The sequence below is a fragment of the Ostrinia nubilalis genome, chromosome Z, assembly GCF_963855985.1.
Source record: "Ostrinia nubilalis chromosome Z, ilOstNubi1.1, whole genome shotgun sequence".
Lineage (NCBI taxonomy): Eukaryota > Metazoa > Arthropoda > Insecta > Lepidoptera > Crambidae > Ostrinia > Ostrinia nubilalis.
In genome coordinates, this window is record NC_087119.1 from 19,164,330 (window position 1) to 19,186,453 (window position 22,124).

At 36.4% G+C, this 22,124-nt stretch overlaps 1 protein-coding gene across 1 annotated transcript in view; it reads left to right on the plus strand.

Annotated features, from left to right (window-relative positions):
- Positions 1-22,124, plus strand: part of LOC135086787 (dipeptidase 1-like) — a 229,171-nt gene that overhangs the window by 122,163 nt on the left and 84,884 nt on the right. The window contains exons 2-4 of the mRNA XM_063981579.1: positions 2,818-2,859; positions 12,682-12,823; positions 15,902-16,058. Of these exons, the coding sequence (XP_063837649.1) occupies positions 2,818-2,859; positions 12,682-12,823; positions 15,902-16,058 (341 nt within the window). The remainder of the gene's footprint in view (positions 1-2,817; positions 2,860-12,681; positions 12,824-15,901; positions 16,059-22,124) is intronic.

The window sequence follows — 22,124 nt, forward strand, 5'->3', positions numbered from 1 at the left end:
CGGGGCACGGTAATACTATCATACAGTATTGTAACTTCATGTAAACGGACGAAACGCGAGCTTTCCTTCGAAATTCAAATCTCGGTATGCGCTCGACATGCAAAAGTCGGGGGTGTCGCGAATGTGCCACAGTGATAAACTGACGATGTGTTGTTTTGTAAACAGTGTTGTTTTTATAAAAAAAAATTACAAGTACCTATTTATACAGGGTGTTAGGTAAATGGGCTTATAAGCCGACACTACCCCATATTAACATTGTATGTAAATGGTATGGTGTAGTCAGTGAATAATTTTTTTTTTAATTTTCATACAAAATAAAATTTATAATATCAGATTTGTATGAAAATTAAAATTATTAAAATGCTGATATAAAATTTCTGACTTCACCATACCATTTATATGCACACCTTAACATGGGCTAGTGTCTGCTTATAAACCCATTTACCCAACACTCTGTATAATAAATCAAGCATTTTGTACGCCTCGGTCGAGGAGCATACATTTTATGGTCGCAAATTTATAAGATTTGTTACTAAATCTTAACACAAATATTTTTTTTTAGTTAAATCTACTAATGACAAGACAACATGCATTTTTATACTATTTCATTCACAAAGTATTTTGTTTGTCAAAATAAAATAAAAAATTACAATCACAAAATACACTCACAAAACTAGATAGAAATTCTAAGTAGGCAGATGTAGTGAAAATAGGGTCTGCAGGTGATCAGCCCTATCGCATGTTGTCATAGGGTGACGTATCGCTCGGCTGTTGACATTTATTTAAAAAATATGGCCGAGTTGGAATACTGTATAGATAGTATTACCGTGCCCGGGGCGACCGGCGGCCACCCTCGAGGTGTTGAAGTGAGTTCATCACAATAGTCAGGCGATCGGCAGGGATCGAAGTCATTCGAAGTGATCGAGCTAGAGTTCCTAGAATCTCAAATCCGAAACCGATACAGTTGGGGCTATTGTTGCATATTGTAGCAATCTGCTACGAGCTGAATCTCGTAGCAGTCGTCGTAGTCGCTACCTATTGGATGGAAATACGCACATCTTTATTTTTTTACCCGACTGCGTCAGAAGGAGGGTAATGTTTTTCAATATTTATTTGGGCCATTCGCTTGTGATACATAAATATGTATTATATTTTTTACTATGTCGATAGTAAAAAATTATATTATATTATACAAAAAGTATAAATTACGTTTCCACCAGTCTAGTCTAGAACAATGAGCTTAAACAATAAACTCTTAATTTAGAACACTTTATTTTAGCTTGTCATCCAGTTCGGTGTTACAAACTTTAAGGTTTATCCACATTAAGGCTGGGTTGCACCATCTTACTTTAACTTTGATAAACGTAAAAAATCTGTCAAATTCCATACAAAAAGCACCGGTTATCGTTAAAGTTACGGTAGAAGTTAGGTGGTGCAACTCAGCCTAAGAAAATTAATTCATATTTATCTTATTGATCAAGCACCTTTAGTGTTACAAATTGAAACCCTAAGCTAAATAGCCTACGCAACGAATGTATGTTATTTCGAGAAATTTCCTGCCAGGAAATACATGCTTCAGAAATCAGGATGGGCTTACAGGCCCTAAAAGTACAGGAAAACTACCGGAAGCCCGCAATATGCATCGTTGTGTTCGTGCCGCATCTCTCTGTGCTTAATAGGCCTTACTAAACGCGTGGTACAGTGCAGTTAAGTAAGCAGCAAAGTATGTTTGTATGAACGAATTTATGTCTCTAGTGTTAGTGGCCAGTGTAAGTAAGTCAAACCAATAGATAACAAGACAAATTCAACAAGATTATATTCTTACACTTCTAAAAGTGTACGAGCTGCTTACTGCACATCTTTAGAATTGATAGATACACTACATATTACCTGTGCCTCTGTGAAAAACATACAACTGAATGTTCTTCGTCACGAATAGGGCAAACTTTAACTTAACTTACTGCTTAATATTATCTATGCGTATTCAGCTAAACAGCCACGATTTGTACATAACAACTTTTAAGTCAAAGATACGAGTACATTTTAATTCTTGCCTTGTTACAACAGCAATAAAGCCCAAAATCCTTTTCACGGCGTTTAACAACACCATCACGAGCGCACGGTTTTTATCGCAACTACCATAGAGCTCCAAATTAAATAGCGAAAGTGTCATATAAACAGCCTTATGTAGATGTAATAAAGTTCACATTCAGACGGCAAAATGCGGTTAGTTGCGACATGATTAACGATGTATTACCGCGCTTGGTTAGGCGTCTTACTAACTTTAGTCCCTATTCTCCCATGTAAGTATAACAACAACATAAACTTCACATTATGTACTATATACATATACATTATGGTTTCTGTTTAAGTTTTGACTCTAACTCTACGTACGATATTGAGATTATCTCGTATAAACATTATAAAATAGTTTAAAATATTAAGTTATTGATTATTGTTTAACCAATTAAGTTAAAGTAAGAACTCTATACATAAACACCGGTTATTCTCGTACTTGTACCTACATGATAGTTACGGTTAAAGTTAAGGTGGTGTAACTTAGGCTAAGAATAGTATAACAAGGACTATTATAAACGTATAAAATATTCACACGGAAATTCAAGAAAGTATATCAAGAGGAAAGGGTATCCTAGAAATAATATATTACGGAAAGCTTACTAAAACACATTCTGTCGTCTCTGAGAAACCATTACTTGCCGTAAGAGCTGATAAATTGTTCTCGAGTAACTTTAGCAGTATCTTTATCATGAAATCATATTTAAAAACCTCTTTGAATGTTATTTTAATTTGTTTCAGGTCGAAGGAGGAGAAGTCGACCTCTGAACTTTTTATCAGGAGGTAAGTTTTTCAGCCTGTTTTTTACCTTGAAAACTCTCCGTTACATATTGATAGTATAGTGTGAAAGAATACACAGCTACTACTAGGCTCGTATAGACATGATGACGGATTTTATATTCTCTCAATTTGACAAGCCTGTTCTTTATATGCGCAGGAGGTACAGTGATAAATAAACTTGAATACTTGTATAGAAACTGACAAACACTCATACTCGTACTAGGAGACGTATTCATTAAAGAGCGATTTAATTAATTTCTAATCTTCATTTAATATTTTGTGACGCTCTAGCAATTATTAAATTGTTTTTAATATTTTGTTCGCAGTATTCTTAACAGGCAATATTTTCGAGTTACAACATTAATTGGCTGCGTTAAAACTTTTTAATGAGAGAAACTTGCAGCGGAAACGTGTCGGATGTCGGGGCCTCACTCAGGGCAATCAATGGTCGATTATAATCTAAGGAAATAGAGATGTACAAGTACATCACTTTTACCCTCTTCTTGAGGGAAAGATTGGAAAATTCCAAGGAAAAGTGTGAAATTGCTATTTTTCTATGTGGGTGATTTTGACTGGAAAACATTTGGAATCAGTTTATTTATAAACAAACCTGGTCGCTGATAAACCTGTGATTTGAAAGTATTTACCTAATATGACAGTTAAATTCTAATAGCCTTTATCACCAAGTGGTGGAACAGTTCCCTAATCTGACATACCTGCCGGACTAATAATTTTAAAAGAACAAGTGCACACCCGGACGAAATCACAAAGGTCGTGAATTTTTTATACTCGTACATATGTACATAAAAACCACCAGCACCCTACGGTGTAGATCTGCGGATGCAACATTTCTTTGCGGTTTGCGGTCGGCTTTCAATTTTCGCGAGAATTTATGAAAAAGCTTTCCACCAACATTAATTCTGTGACGTAACTCTTTTCTCTACAACACACTAACACTTCCTAATAACGCCGAGACTACTATTAATTGCTCTTTCGTCTTGACAGATCTAACTACTCCCATTCGTTTCCTTAGCTCTAACTCTTTTAGTTCGTTCATTCGTTCGTTTCTCTTCATTCGCGGAAAATAAGTATCGCAATTATTTCTACTTACAACTTTTGCGGGTAGACAAAAGAGTTATCTCTCGCTCATACAGTATAGAGTTAAAACGAGAGGTCAACATACAAAAGATTATATTTAAAATGTGGCCTTGAATCCTGTACTGATTAAACTCATAACTCTTTCTAATAAATAGGAAGTTCAAGAAAATCTTGCTTCAGATTACAAAACTGACTACTACAATTCATTGTAATAGAAAGTCATCCCTCTGAAAACAAAAAGATGACAAAAAACCGATAAACCCGTCAACCTCTATAAAGTTCTGAATATCTTGTCAAAATGATTCTCGCAAGACAAAATAGTATATTTCGATGGGTGCCTGGAATAAAGCCGCAATCGACAAAACACAATTTTACAGGAGAAGAGATTTAGTGAAATTTTTGAATAATAACTAAACTACGAGGCGTATCCAAATGGTTTGTATATCAAACGATGCGTTATTTTTTCTGGAGTAACATAGGTATAATGTGCATAAGGTTATAGTGCTTAGAATATACCTTAAAAAAGGTAGAAATACATATTGCCGCTTCATACATTGAAAGTCGGTTCCGTAAGAGTCCATTGTGGTTTTATTCCGGTAAAAAGTGCAAAAGTAATCATACAGCAATAGTGCATTGCAGCGTTGTGCGCTGATCTGAAGGATGTATGGCGAATACAGTAATCCCACCAAAAACATTCTGTAAAAAACCAGCCAAGTCTCGATGGAGCTGCTTGTTTATCTCTAAAAAGTAATGAAATCTAGACAAAGTCGTGCCAAGTCTATGGTTCCTTACTGCGATTTCTTTATTATTATAGTTAATGTTGTGTGACTTGGCCGTTGAAGGGTGACAAAACCAGGTGCTCCATGACACCATTGCACCAATCAGTCGCCTGAACCGCTACCCACTGACGATGGAAAATTGCCACTTGGAAAACGTTGATTCAACAATAACCAGTCAATTGTAGGTTCAGTAAAGCTGCGTATTTATAATGTATGATTATCTTAATAAAGATTGTTCAACGGCCAAGTCACACAACATTAACTATAATAATAAAGAAATCGCAGTAAGGAACCATAGACTTGGCACGACTTTGTCTAGATTTCATTACTTTTTAGAGATAAACAAGCAGCTCCATCGAGACTTGGCTGGTTTTTTACAGAATGTTTTTGGTGGGATTTCACTTCTTTTTGTGGAACGTGGCAAAATTATTTAACGTCGTCGTTTATCAACATTTTTTACGATATTAAACACAAATAAACTCAACGACCTTTAAAATGGACAACGAATCAGATTGTTTTTAATTATAACATAATCTAAGCGAACCTTATAGTATAATAAACGAAATCAACGAAATGCAAATTACACAACATTCAACTTAATCGACGACTTTCTCTAGAAAGGAAAAAAATCTGGACACCGCTTGCTAGTGCTAGCGCCATCTAGCGGTGAGCGATACAGGCGAACACCACGGGGCCGGAGTAGTATTGATTATGAATGTGGTTACTCCAGATCTTCGATTTTCCTAGTTTTTATAGTTTTCCCTTTATGTGGCCATTAAACCCTAACTCTGTACCAAATTTCAGCCCTCTGAGTTAATGGGAAGTACTAGTTCTATTTTGATGATCATCAGTGAGTGAGTGTCGTAAATGCGAAACTTTGCTTTCGCTTAACTTCGGAACTAAATGACCTACAGACTTGAAATTTTGGATTTAAAGTATGTGATTATAGCTTACTAGATGACGAAAATTTCTGCGTTCTGGTCTTATCCAGAGGTTCTCAAATAGGGGCCTGAAAATGCGGCGAAATGGTTCCAGTAAAGGATGGTACGGCAGTGTTTGCTTCGCGCTCGACTTGGCGGGGGCACTGCCGTGCCCCCAGATAGCGGTTTGCTTGAATTTAATGATCGACTTGGAAAATGTACTGGTGAATGCTGTGTACATTATATGTTCATATGGTCCGTATCGAAATGAGTACAAAGGTGAATATCTAGAGTGTTTCGTTAATATCTTTATATAAAGTAGTGGAATTCATTAGTACATAATGATAATATTATAATATTACACGCTTTTGCCCGCGGCTTTTTCGTAGTTTAGAAGTTATCAATAATTTTGTAACTTTTTTTCAATTTCATGACCTAGTAGGCTTTAAAAAAACTTGTCTTTATTTCGGGTTGACTTATCTCAGATTTCTTTATTTTGACAATATCGCTATTAATTGCAAATGTTTGAAAAAAATATTCACCTTCCTATCTTTGATGCAAGATTCAAAATTTTTGCTAGAAACATAAAGAAAATGCTTTTAGCAGAACATTCTCAAAATTTCAACTTAAATGTTTAAATAATAAAAAATGAGAACTTTCATAGGTCTAAAATAATTTTAAAAACTGCGCAGTTTTCTGGACATTCATAATAATACAAAAAAAAACATGTACTTAATAGGCCACTATTTTTGTAATCGCTCTACTAAAGTGGTAAGTCGCTAAATGATTTTGACTTTCTTAAAGTGAATTAATATGGGCAATCTTCTAAGTTTACATTACGTAGAACAGATTTAGAGACAATAACTGAACAGAACATGTTTTTATTCTCAGCAAGGAAGCTTTTGCCCTTTATCACACCTGGTGGAAACTGTGATCAGGCTCAAGGTAGAAGGAAACTTCAACTACAGAGAAACTATGGCTTCCTACCTCCAATGCCGAAACATATTGTTATTATAAATAAGCTTTAATGAACATAAACCAAATATCCCTCCTTCTTCTCTTCCTAAGTCCCCTTTATCTTCCTAAGTCTGTCGCCATAACAATAATGTTGACGGCATTACTGTGTTCCAGCAGTTGTCAGGTAGGTACACAGCATTGCTTAATGTAAATCCAATCAACATATTTTTATTGCATAGAAGAACACCATGAAGTATTATTACTTAAGAAAGTTTAAAGAAATTGTACAAGTAGGTAATGTTTATTGTGACTTGGTACACATAGTTTGTTTCGGGGAACAAAGCCGCAATGGCCGTTACTTGTAAAAGTTTGAAATAAAACTTTTAACATTGAACATGCCACGATTATTCTGGTAAACAAATTTCCGGGAATAACGATTCAATATCCATAGTGCTTTTGGTAAATCAGCCAGTTTCAAAGATAAAATTCTGAAAAAAAATCACAAGGTGTATAGGGACCCCCAGATTACGAAAATCGCTTAATCGGAAAACTGCTGCTATGGCTATTGCGGCTTTATTCCAGGCACCCATCGATTTATACGCGATCAGGCAGCGTTAGCGCCGGTCGCTCTGAAGAGAGGCGCGCTACGTGAATGCCATCCTTTGCGCATCCATATTATTATGGTCCTCATCATCCTTTAGTCCTGGTGTCCCCAAGTCCCCCTCTGGATTTGTATTTGTACCTACTTGATTTAGTCACAACCCTATTGCCACGAGATTCTATGGCGGTTGTCACACTGCGCCGCGCTCCGCCGCGGAGCGCGTGATTTTCATATAAAAAATCACGCGCGCGGACGCGTTGTCAGTGTGAAGTGCCGCGCGTGTTTTCTATACAAACTGAGGTACTTGCATACAATGAAAAAATCTGTCGCCCCGCGCTCCGCGACGGAGCGCGGCGCAGTGTGATAACCGCCTATTACTCGTAGTAACAAGCGGGACGTCGCATAAACTAATTTTTGTGCAGTGATTTTATGGCTTGGGTCGAGGCAGAAAATATGAAAATTTATTCTTGAGTGCATTTAGCTTTTGTTTATTTAAGTATGCACTTTACAGAGTATATAGCAGGATGTAATCGCCTCATAAAAAATTCCTCATACCTATACAGTGTGAGTCACGTTAAAGTGTACATATGAAAATAGATGAAACTAGACCTATTTTTATCGACAAAAAAGAGGTCAAAAAATTTTTGAGATTTTTTTTAAATTTTTTATAGATTTTTTTTTCTTCCAATTTCTTATTGTAAAGAAAACGTAATAACTTTTCAATTAAGCCGTATATCCTGATAAAATAAAAACAGTAATAATGCTAAATTACAGGCAATACTAAAAAAATACATAAAATACACAAAAAAGACCCACAAATAATAAAAAAATATACTTTTTGAAAAAAATCAGCTTTTAAATTCGTGTTTTTTTGGTTATTTGATAAATTTCTCCAAAAAATGCCCCTATAACCAGTGGTTTTTATTACTTTGTATTATTCTCTATCGTATTACCTTCGTAAAACCAAAAATCGCATGTCTCTATCCCTATCACAACGTTTGCAATGATCGTTTGAACTAAGCCTCTCCGGGCGCGCCATTCAACGCTACGTTAACAACGAAACTGAAAATGGCTCTAGATTTGTAATTTTGATAAAGACAAGTTAGATTTCAAATAAAAACAAAAGATTTCGAAGTAAAATAAGCATTTTAGTTAAAATTAAAATTGTCTCTGCATGTAGCGGAGAATAATGTTGTGACAGGCCTCTGTTCAAACGATCATAGCAAATGTTGTGATAGGGATAGAGACATGCGATTTTTGGTTTTACAAAGATAATACGATAGAGAATACTACAAAGTAATAAAAACCACCTGTTATAGGGGCATTTTTTGGAGAAATTTATCAAATAACCAAAAAACACGAATTTAAAAGCAGATTTTTTTTCAAAAAGTATAATTTTTTATTATTTGTTGGCATTTTTTGTGTATTTTATGTATTTTTTTAGTATTGCCTGTTATTTAGCATTATTACTGTTTTTATTTTATCAGGATATGCCGCTTAGTTTAAAAGTTATTACGTTTTCTTTACAATAAGTAATTGGAAGAAAAAAAATTCTATAAAAAATTTAAAAAAAATCTCAAAAATTTTTTGACCTCTTTTTTGTCGATAAAAATAGGTCTAGTTTCATATATTTTCATATGTACACTTTAACGTGACTCACACTGTATAATAATATATTAATGTATGTTACATGTAATGTAAGTACCTATACATGTATTTTTCTATGTAGGACGTAGATATTTTTTGTTCGTTCCCACTAGTTCTGTTAAGTAGTTCTACGTTAGAACTAGTGAAACTTTTTCTCATTAGTGCTACGATTTAGAACAAGTGGGAACAAAGGGGACTAAAAGCTATAACGAACCACATAGACTCCGTGTTAAATACACTTCAGTTATTAGACGAATATGGTCTACCTATAAGTCCTTTAAAAGCCAATTGCTGGATACCGTATATTCAAGTGTCGAGCTAACAAAGTTCGACGCTCGTACACAACAGTTACTTCAGTCGAGTATTTCCATTTAGTTGGGGTAGTAAGTGCTGGAAGGCAATTGAATCACAAATACCTTAGAATATTTTGCTAGTACGGTGACCATGTTAACTTCTTTAACACCAGAATCTAAACATTTTAAGTTGGTGTTTTATCATTGAAAAATTATTCGACTTCCTAGTGCAACTTTACGGGAAACGGTATATAAGACACATACCATATACAAACAGCAATATAAATGCAGTGTAAGCCTGGATACTTTACTACATAGGAGTACACCTGTCACTCATACTGAATCGTTGGGTGGGACGAAGACCTGTGTATTGTGTGATGGTAAAAAAAATATAATTATTATGATTTTATAAATGTAAAAGTCATTATTCCTGTAATTATAATTCTAGATAATGTGTGCGCACGTAAGAAAACGAATGACCTGAAAATAATACATGAAGTTAAACAAGCATAATAATAGACTTCCTCCCATTTTCATTCGTGTGGTTACCGTAGTCACAAACTCTCAGCGACAATGTGCGCAGAACCTTAGTTCACATCAAAGGACTCATTAGTGTCTCTATATCGCAAGACGGCACTCTCACTCAACATTTCAACAAGCCATACAAATCTGTTTGTGACGTCTAATAGACTTCTATTACACTACTAACACAAAGGTACATTTTATCTTTGTTGTACAATTTCACTATACACACAGCAGTGAATTTCTCCAGTGATACGGATTTCGACGTGCGTGCGGTTCTGCATATTTCTAATCTGTGACGTGCGCTGGTTACATGCATGCAATGACGTAATAGGAAAATAATTAAATGCGGGCACCCCGCATGCTGACCAGATCCGCACGCGTGCCGAAATTCGCATCACAGGAAAAAAGCACTGTTTTTTCATTTTACCAAACATTCAAACCTAGTTTGATATTTTAAAGCTAGATTGAATAAAAAAATAACAAGAAAAGATAATGGTATCTCAGCATGACACGCCCTCCTAACACCTTTCTAACCAGATGTGACCAGTGGGTAAATAGAATACTCAGTATGCAGATGGTCGAAACAAAATGTTTTTTACCTTTCCCACGCCAATCTAGCACACGACGTGGATGCAGTGTCAGTGTCTTCACTTGGGATTTAAATAATAAATAAATAAATTCTTTATTAAATAACTTATTGACATTTATTCAGGCAATGGTGAATATTATAAATATACATAACTTGAGTTTGACCTCTCAAACAAAAAACATCTATTCTTTGTAATTTTAAGACAGGTATTTTTTAATCTCATTACTTAGCGCCAAAAACTGCGCCTCAACGACCGTTGATACCGCGTTAATTTATTGTGGAAAGCTCCTTGATGTTATGAAACCTTTTAATCATCGCCGATCCTTGTCAGTAGCGCCCAGAGACAATACGCTTATAGGCAAAAAACGCAGTGTCGCCCTCTAATTACATTTAAAGCCCGACCCTGTTACAAACCTTTATTACGTATTCCATCGCAGTCCGGGGATTACCTGCCCGTAGCGGTGACATTGTTATTATTTCTATCCCTGTCCCGCTTGAGTAAATCGTATAACAGTGTCTCTATCAGCCTCCGGTGCTTGCATTTGACGTATGAGCCGCGTACAGGTGTGAAATAATAATTGTGACCTGTAGATTCGGCGTATGATGCTCACAAACGACGTAATGTCATGTTTAAGGGCGCGTTGGTGGATAGTGGGACTTGATTAAAAACTGCTGTTCCTTCGTAGGTACGCGCTAATTCAAAAGTAAAAAAAAAAGATAAAATATGAAGACTATTATACCTTTAAGTACGCTCCGTTGTAGTTAATCAGGTGTTTAGTTTAATACACCTTGGGTGTTCGTTTCAGCCGAAAGACATCCACAGCTGGACAAAGGTGTATTATTAAAAAAAACATCAGACTATTACGTATTGTTTTCTTTCTTATCTTAAAGAAGAGGAAGAAAATAACAGAAAATATGTCTAGAAAAACTATTTTTTTTAACATGGGACAAAAATGTTTCCAAGCTTAAATACTAATGCGAACGCATAGTGCACGCTGAAATTAAAATTATTTTACGTTTGAAATGACGACCTGTTGTCAGGTAAGGCCAAAAGCCTTTCTGTTTAATTTAATTATTATGCCACTTTTAATCTCCTATATAAAAATAAGTCGGGTTTTCCTCCCTGACGCTATAACTCCAGAACGCACGAACCGATTTCCACGGTTTTGCATTCGTTGGAAAGGTCTCGGGCTCCGTGAGGTTTATAGCAAAGAAAATTCATGAAAAGGGGGTAAAACAGGATCCACGCGTACGAAGTCGCGGGCGGTCGCTAGTTTCCTGATAAAAATGTAATCTGATTTAAATAAGTGGCATTTGTTTTCTTACAAATGTCGGCAATATTGTCGGTGTTAACTTGGAATCAATCAAAAAATATTAGCAGTATTAAACAATGAACGTGGAAAAATCTTTTTTCATTTCAATTCCATAGAACTGCGAAAAATACTTAAGTATTTAAGAATTATGTTTTTATAATATATGCTGAAACCTCCAGTAGTAGGTACCTTGAAATGTAACATATTGACGAACAAGAATTATTATCAAATTGTGAATTAAAATAGCTTTTTGACGCAATGTTATGAAACACGTGATACTTATAAGTTTTTACATATTAACACAGTTTACCACATAGAAGACCTATTTCGCATACACGTCACCGTAAAAATTGTGAATTCCGTCAGATTATAATTTGACGTACCTAGTTAGATTAAAATTTAACCCTTTTTTCCGACAACCCACTGTAAGTTTACAATCTCACGCGGTATCATAAATTGCCTGATTAGTATGATACAAAATTTTACCGGCAGAACTTTCAGGGCGCCATAATATAAGTCCGGTACAAGAAAGTCGAGCATGTATCACAACTACCGTCCTAATTCAGACGACGACTAATAATAATTGTCACAGATCGCAGACCGAAGCGACATGAAGCAACGTCAGCAACAGGCCGCAGGCCGTCGCTCTCCCGTCAATCCAACGTCACGTTAAGAACATTCCGACGTGAACGATTGTCGTCTGTGGCCTGAAACTACCGCATGAATCATGCTTGAAATCCATTTAACAGTTCTTAGGCGTATGAAAATGGATGAAGGGGTTGACGGAAGGTTCGATTGAAGGGTATTATTTCACTCGTAACGCGGAAAACCGTTCGACAGCAAATGGCATTTGTAATCCCGATGGCTTAACCAGGGTTATTCTCGCTAAGTGCGCATTTAGCTGGTTAAATGACGTATTAGGTCGCGCAACAAAAGTTGAGGCGAACACATCTCACACTGATGTAATATTTGGATTCGGAACACATCAATCAGTCAGAATACGCAAGATGTCAGCGTGACAAAAGTATATGTATAGATTAATGCTCGTGTTTATTGTCTCAACTTTTGCTGCGCGACCTATAATAAAGGTTTTTTTATTGCAGTCAGGATGGTGACGTCGTGCGAGCGTCGCGCGGTCGCGTGCGTTCTCCTTGCGGTGACCGCCGTCGTGGCCGCAGCGTCGTACGACCGGGAGAGACTTGAGATTGCCAAGCAGATCCTGGAGGAGGTGCCCCTTACTGATGGGTAAGTTATTATTGGATGTGAGACCAATCAATCATCAATATGTGGATTACGTAGTGGGATGTGTTACCACATAAATAATACATAAGTCTAGTAGATAAGTTAATTTCTGTAACACATTTGTTTGTAATTCCTAAAATAAATAAATAAATAAATAAATCACCTGGAAAGACTTTAAGCATGTGCATTTTGTATGGAATAGGCTAGATGACAAAATTTCAATTATTTGTCCGTCAGACAGATAATTAGAAAATATTAGACTCATATTTATTTTTCTTTCATAATTAAATAATAACAGTGCTACATCGAGTTGAAATGGCGCGTTACGTCGTGCTTGTGTAGATTTTTACTCAAAAGTGATCATTACCCTAATATCTGGGCTAGTAAGAAGTTCAAAATAAAACTGATTCTTTATACACAAAGGCACTGGATTAATATCCTAACATAAAAAACTAATTTAGTATGTCTGACCCAGTCTCGACGATATTATTGTAATCTAAGTTACTTCGCAAAAAAATTTAAGTTAAACTTGTTAAAACAAAAATTCAGTCTGAATCAAATATTCATGAAACAGTGTATTGTTGCGTAAAATAAAATAATGTATGCGAAAATAAAATATTTTATATCCACCAAACACTATAAAACTAGCCAATACAGTAGGAACATTGTCCACGATAACAAGTTCCGATAAATTTCATTCATGGTAAAATGTTTAAATTCTTGACCCTCATGCGACGATGTTTTTGAAGACTGTGATAATCACACAAACGATAGCCAATTTGTATGCAAGAAACGAGTTGTTTTACACCCCGAGGGTTTTTAATGGAGACGCTGATAAGGATAACCAATATCCCTATGTAGTATCCTTAGAAGCAGAAGAAAGAATCATACGAGGACTTGATATCTATCGGATTGGTTCAGGAGCCTTGATCACAAATGCTTGGGTTTTGACAGCAGCTCACTGTGTAAAGAGTATCCTTCACGTAATACGATACGGCGATGTGACACTCCTTAGAAACGACACTACATCATTCAGCAGAGTCCTCAGGATGATACGACACCCGAACTACCGATACGTGTACAATCATTGGGTACAGAACGATATAGCATTGCTGCTGGTTGATGAAGTTCCAATCTCAAAATTCGGGACACTGTCAGCAATTGACTACAAATCTGCATCAGGTTTGACTGTCGAGTACATGGGGTTTGGTATCTCTAAGTACAACAATAAAATGTCTGCGTTTGATATTTTTATGGCGTACCAGCAGTCCAGCATGAGCCATTGCGTATAGGAAGAGGTGTAGTGACATATGCGAACTCTGAAAAACGGTATACTCCAGCGTTGTATGTGCATTATAAATGTGAGGGGGAGCAGCACGAAATAATGCCGGGGGACAGTGGAGGTCCTCTCGTGCACGGCGGTAGAATAATCGCTGTGCAGTCGGGCATTATCGGTGGAGCTGTTGAAGAAGCGCAGGTGGCCATTGGAGTGGGAACTCCGGTGAGCCCCTTCTTAGATTGGATCCGTGATACAATTAAAGTAGGGCATTAGGAAAATAGATTTTTGAACTGTCGAACAAAGAAAATCATTTTTGATCACGTGTTTTTTATTCATAAAAGTACATGTTGCAAGTGTAGTTATCATTATAGGTACATATAACATAAAAAAGAACATGGTTTGGAGAATTTTTAAACACTTCGGTTGCGTGATAAAACTTAGCTATAGTAGTATTCTTGCGAAGTTTTAATGAGAGATCTCTGTAAGAAACTTACTTCCAAATTATTCCCATCATCTTTATTATTACTTTATACATAAGTACTTAAATCTTCAGGTTATTACAATAATTAATTCAAGTATATTGTTGTAAAGTTATAATGCTTGTTAGTAAATAATTAATTGCTACAAATACACCACTAACACTTAAATAAAATTGGCCTAAAATTATTAGTATCATGATCAGAAACCATAAGGCATGCAATACGAGTACACACGCAATACTTAGGCAATGCTCTTTTAAACAAAGCCACCAGCAAATAGCAGTTAAGCGTACACTGCCACTAAGCCATTGCAGCTGAGTTATCGTCTGTGTGACCTCTAAATGAACACACATGGTTCGAGGTATACAGGGTGGAAACGATAAGTGATCTCATTCGATTATTTCTAAACTATACAAGATATCGAAAAACTGGTTACTAATCCTGAAAGTGCTTCACAAGCTTTATCCAACGGTACCAATATTAGGTTACAGAATTAACTGGATCTATAGGAAAATTTACCTGTATGATATTGTAATGGGACTAAGCCCGGCCGCAGACTAGACTTTTTGTAGGCCGATAGTTGGGTTGGGCTGTAAATCATTGTGGACATTGTATGAAATTGCGCACATTAGATCGGCCAACTCTTCATACAAAATTAAATTAGAATCGGGTCCAACTATCGGCCGACTAAAAGTCTGTAGTCTGTATACTTCCCGTCTTAGGCTGAGTTGTACCACCTAACTTTGACCTTACGGTCCCGGTAACGATAACCGGTGTTTTTTGTGTGGAGTTTGACAGATTTTTGACGTTTGTCAAAGTTAAAGTAAGATACTGCAACCCAGCCTTAGTCACTCTGCTCTTAGTTCTCCGTTGAATGCTGCTGTATACTGATTAATGTCCCATTGCAATGTGTCACTACACTCACTACTCAGCTCCTTTTTTTTGTTTTGTAATGTTTCAAAATAAAACAAATCAAGTCAAGTAAAATAACAGTGTAAGGCTGAGTTGCACCAACTGACTTTGACCGTAACATAACAATAACCGTAAGTTAAAGTAAGATGGTGCAACCTAACCTAAGAATTCAAACTGGATAGTTTGTGTTCCAGGAAAGAACTAACGGTACGGCTGCAATCTGACACTAACCGTCTAAATTGAAACGCGTTTTTATTAACCAACTCTACGTTCTCGATCGCTCTGTGAACTTGATCGATTCAATTTTATTTTTATGGTTTCAACATCCCTGTCGAAAAATCTTTTTAAAAAGATATTTGAATTTTGTAGTTAATAAATGGCTTTAGATACTAATTAAGGTTTTATTTTCAGGCACAACGACTTGCCGTGGAACATCCGCAAATTCTTGAGGAACCAGATCAACGAATTCGAGCTCGACACCGATTTGACCATCGTGGAACCCTGGTCAATCTCCAAGTACTCGCATACCGATCTCCCGCGGCTCAGGGAAGGCATGGTGGGCGCCCAGGTGAGTGCACTCATAAAATACAGGCTGTGGTTTTGTAAAAAAAACGCCCATCTCAGGGGTGGTAGTACACATGAAAGTAATTGCCATAAAAATATAAATTAAATTTTAACTATTACTTTAATACTAAAAACCTTGTTCAAACGTCTCCTAAAACTTTCGAGACGGCGCTTGTTACCGCCCGCACCACCCCCTCGTACCCCGCTACACCACCGAGCACATGCGGCCGCCGCCCCGGGACAGCGGGGGGACTGTCCAATAGCTCGCCCGCGTAATAATACAATTTTCCTGATTTCATTGATTATCTCCATGAAAATTTAAGGTAAAATATTTTTTTTGCATCAGTATCGTGTATACTACCACCCTTAAAATGGGCTTTGTTTTAAAAAACCACATCCTGTATAAGGCGCTGTGCAAACGGAGTCTCTTTTGTCACCAGTCTCCAGTAGCGCCAGTTGGGTACTCTGATTTTTCCGAAATCCTATCAGATAGGTATTTCGATATTACATCCACGTCGATATATTTCTTACTTTATCCCTTAGGTAAGATCAGGTTATGAATTAAGAAAATTGCTCCTGCGAGAAGTCGTAAAAATGTTTGGATGATTCTTTAAATTGGCGGGCCGCAGCACGTCGCGAATGGCAATATATTGCACAGCCAATAATTCTGCCGGAGGAGGAAAAAAATTTATGGGCAACATAAATTCAAATTTGCCCCGCACGCGTATCCGGAGAACAAAAACGCCTATACCGGGATACAGGTACATTTTTCACTCCTCATTTAATTCTGGTGATGTAGGGCAGATACCGAATATTTTGTTTGTTTACACGGACCTTCGGGCGATCTGCGGAACCTATTTCACTTTCAGCGGGATCGAACTGCCCGTTATAGTACCCAACAGACGAACGCTCAAGCATTATGTAAATAAAGACGTTCGATTTTGGATTAAATGTTCTTTTCATTCAATCCCTTAAGAACACGGGATTCCTTTTAGATTACGAACCGGATTTGTGAGGTTACAATTTTCTTTGGTCTCATTTAACGAGGGTGTGGTAGAGAATGTGCTATTGTGTTGTAGACAAGGTGGAGAACAATAGGTCGTTAATGCTACTGAAAACAATTTATAATTCAAAAATTGCTTTAGTTTTTAAATTATGATGAAAGCTGCTTTGCGCGGTAGAAGATTATTATTTGAGCGCTTTAAACAGAGCGATTTTGAATAAATGTCTGGCGGGAATCGTGATAGATCGGCGCGGAATTGACTCTATCGTCAATCGCGCGCGCTAGCTATAATATATCACGCCAACAGGTGCTGCCGTCAGCCTGTATGTTCCCGGGACTAATGTCGTTTACACGGCGGGTTTACATGTCACGTACGCCCATGAAGATGAAGCGGGTAGACGGTTATAGCTAAGAGAAGGTTCCAGTGTTAAATAAGTAGTAATGGCTAATCCACGCCACGTCACCTAGAGTATTGTTACACCATGCTTCATAATTAGGAGATGAAAAAGACCATGGGAATTCCGTGAGTTATTACTTTAAAAATAACTCTTTATTCATACGCGTAAAATATATTAAATACTAGCTTTTCCCGCTTCACCCGGCTGAAATTTAGTGTCACAGATCGTTATAAATTATTGCCTATGTGTTATAAACAATAATACTGTAAAGTTTCATCAAAATCCGTTCGGTAGTTTTTGCGTGAAAGAGTAACAAACATGTTAACATCCAGACATCGAGACATCCAGACATCCAGTGTCCAAACATCCTTACAAACTTTCGCATTTGTAATAATTTAGTAAGATAAGATATTTTTAAGCAGATGATCTAAGGTATTATTTTGTAATATATTGAGATGGGAACTCAATTCTATTAGTGTAAAGAGTGTTTCAAAATTGTTAAGATTTTATCCATTATATCACTGCTACAGGCTGAAACCCCAAGCGGGTAGAGCAGTAAAACTCAGTAAAAACTCAGTAAAACTCATTTATTTCTGTAAATAGGCTTAAAAAAGCACTTTTACACGTCCCAGTATTAACCCTACCACTGCTTCAGGACAATAAATAAATGGGCCAGTGCTGAGAGAGTGCTGAGGCAAGGGCAAGGGCAGACGGGGAAGCTAGTATCTTAGTAAATAATTACAAATGAGTTGTGCGTCGCGTACACTAGGTTGACCAAATTAATAGATTTCAACTAGATGTATTGGCTTGTCATATTAATTACAAGAACAGGAAGCGTACAGCGCTTTGTACTAAGCGATTGACTGCTAGGGACTGATTGTAAATACTTAGTACACCAATTCAAAAAATATTTTTGAATGAGCATTTCAGTCCGCTCCGGTGCTAAAATAAGATAAACATTAATATAGAATGTTCAGCGAAAAGTAAAATATCACGAGGAAGCACATTGACCAACCAATCGTGATGTGAAGTCTAGAAACCGTACACCTCATTAATTCTGACGTCTTGTCTTCCCAGCTTTTATTCAGAAAATTAACTGGAATATTTTTACCCATCTTACGCAAAATATACTTTAATTAACTAAATAAGCATTCTAGAATTTGTCAGAGATATGGGAATTTGTATCGTATTAATGGTGTTCTTTACTCCTTTAAACTTGTTGCAGTGAAATATAAAACTAATGAGTATAAAACCTACTTTATATAAAATATTAGCATAAAAAATGGGCCCATATTCTAAATTAACGCGCAATAATGAGTATTAACATCTTAACAGATTTCAGTCTATGATTAATCTTCATTGTTAAAGTTTAACAAGTTACACTTGGTAAATGGAATTTTCATCTTTGTTTTATGTATAAGTTACAATGTAAAACACGCCATTAATATCGAAATGTGTAAGTGTATGTATAGTAACTACATTAAATTGTTTACGTCACAGGACCGCATGATAGGCCTACGCACGTGAGAAATGGTCAATTAATAGTGATGAACTGCCTTGTGGGTGCACTAAATGCCTTACAAACATGTAAGCTAAAGTTTACGTTCAAATCTGGCAGGCAGTTACATCAGTATCAGAGTATATCCTTTGCTAAAGGTGTTTCGTGAGTAAAAATAAATGAGTAAAATGTAGCGCTGATAGCTGAAAACTATAATACAGATCAGGAATATTTGTATGGGGAGAAGATGCTAAACTTATAGTTCAAGAACATGTTTCATGAACAAAAATAATCTTTCACTTTTCAAACCAATCCAATTAAAACATACACAAGAACACTGCTAATTGAGAGATACAACACGACGAATGCAAAACGAGATGTCTTATTTACCCTCTTGCTTTAAGATTTAGTTCCGTGCCGTCCTAATTCCACCTCATTTCTCCAGACAAAGTGGCCATTTTAAATTACACTTTAAGCATACTCTAATTAAATAAAGAAGTGTTTGCTCTACCCAAGTAGAGAGACCACTTGAGTGCCGCTTAAATAATCAGAGAACTTTTGAATACAGTTTCTCAGAGTATTTATTTCGACTGAGAGATGTTTATTAAGCTCAGCCATAACTGGTCATAATTATTATGGTTGTAAAATTAAACTGTATTAATATTCACCTTAGGGGTCATAACTTGGAATAATACCAAAATCGTGCGAAATGTGGCTCTGTTTTGTTTATATTTAACATTGTATGCTATTATTGTCATGATTGCTAGTCAGATAACATTTCCAATGCGGCTGTAACGTGGATATTGCTCGTGAAATCCGACAGCTCCAATTATGGAACATTAGTTTTATCAGGAAAAATTGTTCTTGTTATTATTTTTATAAAGAGGCAATATGACTAATTTTTTGTTCTTGCCAAGCTCAACAAGCAGGCAACGTGTTAAGTCTTGAACACCATGAACTTTTCCAAGAAATGTAATCTATAAAGGCTCATGTGAGCAGTAAAGAAGCAGCACAAATGCGATAAAACTACGTCATATAATCGAGTAGGTACTATTGAAATCGTTCGCTCGACACTGATTGGAAAAATGATTGACTGACAGAGATTATCCGAGACGATCTCGACCGGTTTCCGAATGGAAACATATTTCCTGGCTGACCGTTTCCTGGTTAAAATCAAATTGGTTGGTGATATTGTCGACTATTGAATCAACCAAACCCACTTTCAGATTGATAGGGGATAGTTTTCTTGTGTTATTATGAGTCTGACAAGCTCTGAAAGTATGGTGTGGAAATCCTTGTCATCTTACCTCTCGTTTTCACTAGAGTAACAAAACATTAATCCTTATTGCAAAGTGTTTAACACAAAAGATAAATTCGTACAAAAAGTCACTATTGATTCAGCATCAGCACAAATATAAAATAAATAATAAAATCATTTATTTTCTTTAAGAAAACTAGTCTTAACTTGATGGTAGCTTAGAGCCCGTATTTCAATAATAAAATAATGGATGCCATCAAATTGAATCAACTTATAGATTTCAAATTGTTGCTGAATTTGTAGTTGCTCCGTATCCTACAGCGCTACGTAATTATTTATCTTCGAATGTCAGGCGAACAAGAATCCTCTAAACTATGAATGCCATTCAGAGTGAGAAATTGGTTAAATTCTAAAGTGATTTTAGTTCGAACAATGTTCTTTACTTCTGTGCTCTTCCTGGTAGAACAAATACCAAATCGCAATTTCTTAGAAAGGTTAATAGCTCTAGAAGTTGAACTTGATTGAAGAAGCGGAAATACTCCTCGATTTTCAATTAATGTATTGATTAACTCTCTGAAATCCTCTATTGTAACGATTTCATTTTCCATTACCCAAAGTTGGATATACAAGTATATATTATTAACTCTTAAGTTACAGATGATGATTATTTATTTAGTTTATTTATTTGTTTAAGTCCTAGATCAAAATACAACGGGCCAGATTGTTTAGGTAGATCAAAACTAAAGACAAGATACACCTATTAAGCTTAAGCAAAAATGTAAAGCGATCTATTAAACAATAATAATTAGTTTTATTCTTATATTATCCGCTCCTACCGATTTATTTTAATATAATAACGATTAACGTAACTGCTTTCCTTTACAGTCCGCAAATCGTTTGCAGATTCCCCTGCCCTGATTCTCTTGCTTGCTGGAGCACATAATTGGACCCCATGAAATGAGATTGAATCCGCAACAAAATGAATCACAACTATTTTAAACGTTCATTTACGAACGCTAATGAATTGAATCACTCGAAATCATTCACCAATTAGCCATTGAGACAACTCACATTCCAGAAAATTGGTTTTTGATCGTGCAATTTTGCAGAACGCGTGCAGATCACGTCAGCGATGGCGATCACTGCGCGTGCATAGGCATTGGCCTATGCACCTTTCATTGGAAAGGTCTGCGCCAAGTGCATTCCTTCCACTTGACACCACCAAAACGACACCACTGGTGTTTCTAATAGCGCTTCTAGGCATCACGAGGGTGGTGTCATATGGACTAGAGATTCCTTATGACACCACCGGTGGTGTCGTTTTGGTGGGGTCAAGTGGAATGATTGGGCAAGTGCGGCGCGGACAGGTGCGCGTCCACCTTAAAGTTACAAAATTGAAAAAATTTGGTTAGTTTATTCTTTGACTACAAATAACTTTTCTGGGACTTAATAGGTAATACTCGTAGTTCGCTAATCCTATAAAAATCGAAGTATAAAAAAGCCGTATAAATTATCTCAATAATTTCCATCACGAATTGAATCTTTATTCATCTGACCTCAAATTGGCGTGGATAAGAAACAGACAGAGCGTCACTCTCGAAATTGTTTTCATAATCAACCGTATTCCGTAGATACAAGTTCCATTTCAGCATTTTCACAATGATAAGGTTTGCTGTCCTTACTTGTAATTTCTATAATAGACCCTAAGCAATTCGGGTGGAGGGCGGTATTTGTGTGGCACAAACGCCGTGTTTGGATCATTTAACCATGTACTTAAGAATGTGACTGGCCATGCGTTGGATGGAATCCATCAGAGATGTCTGATGCATTTCTATTAGAGGGGTGGTAGAAAATATTTTAAATAGCTCACGCTCTTTCTTATTACGTCGCGAATATGGCAAGCTATTCAGAAT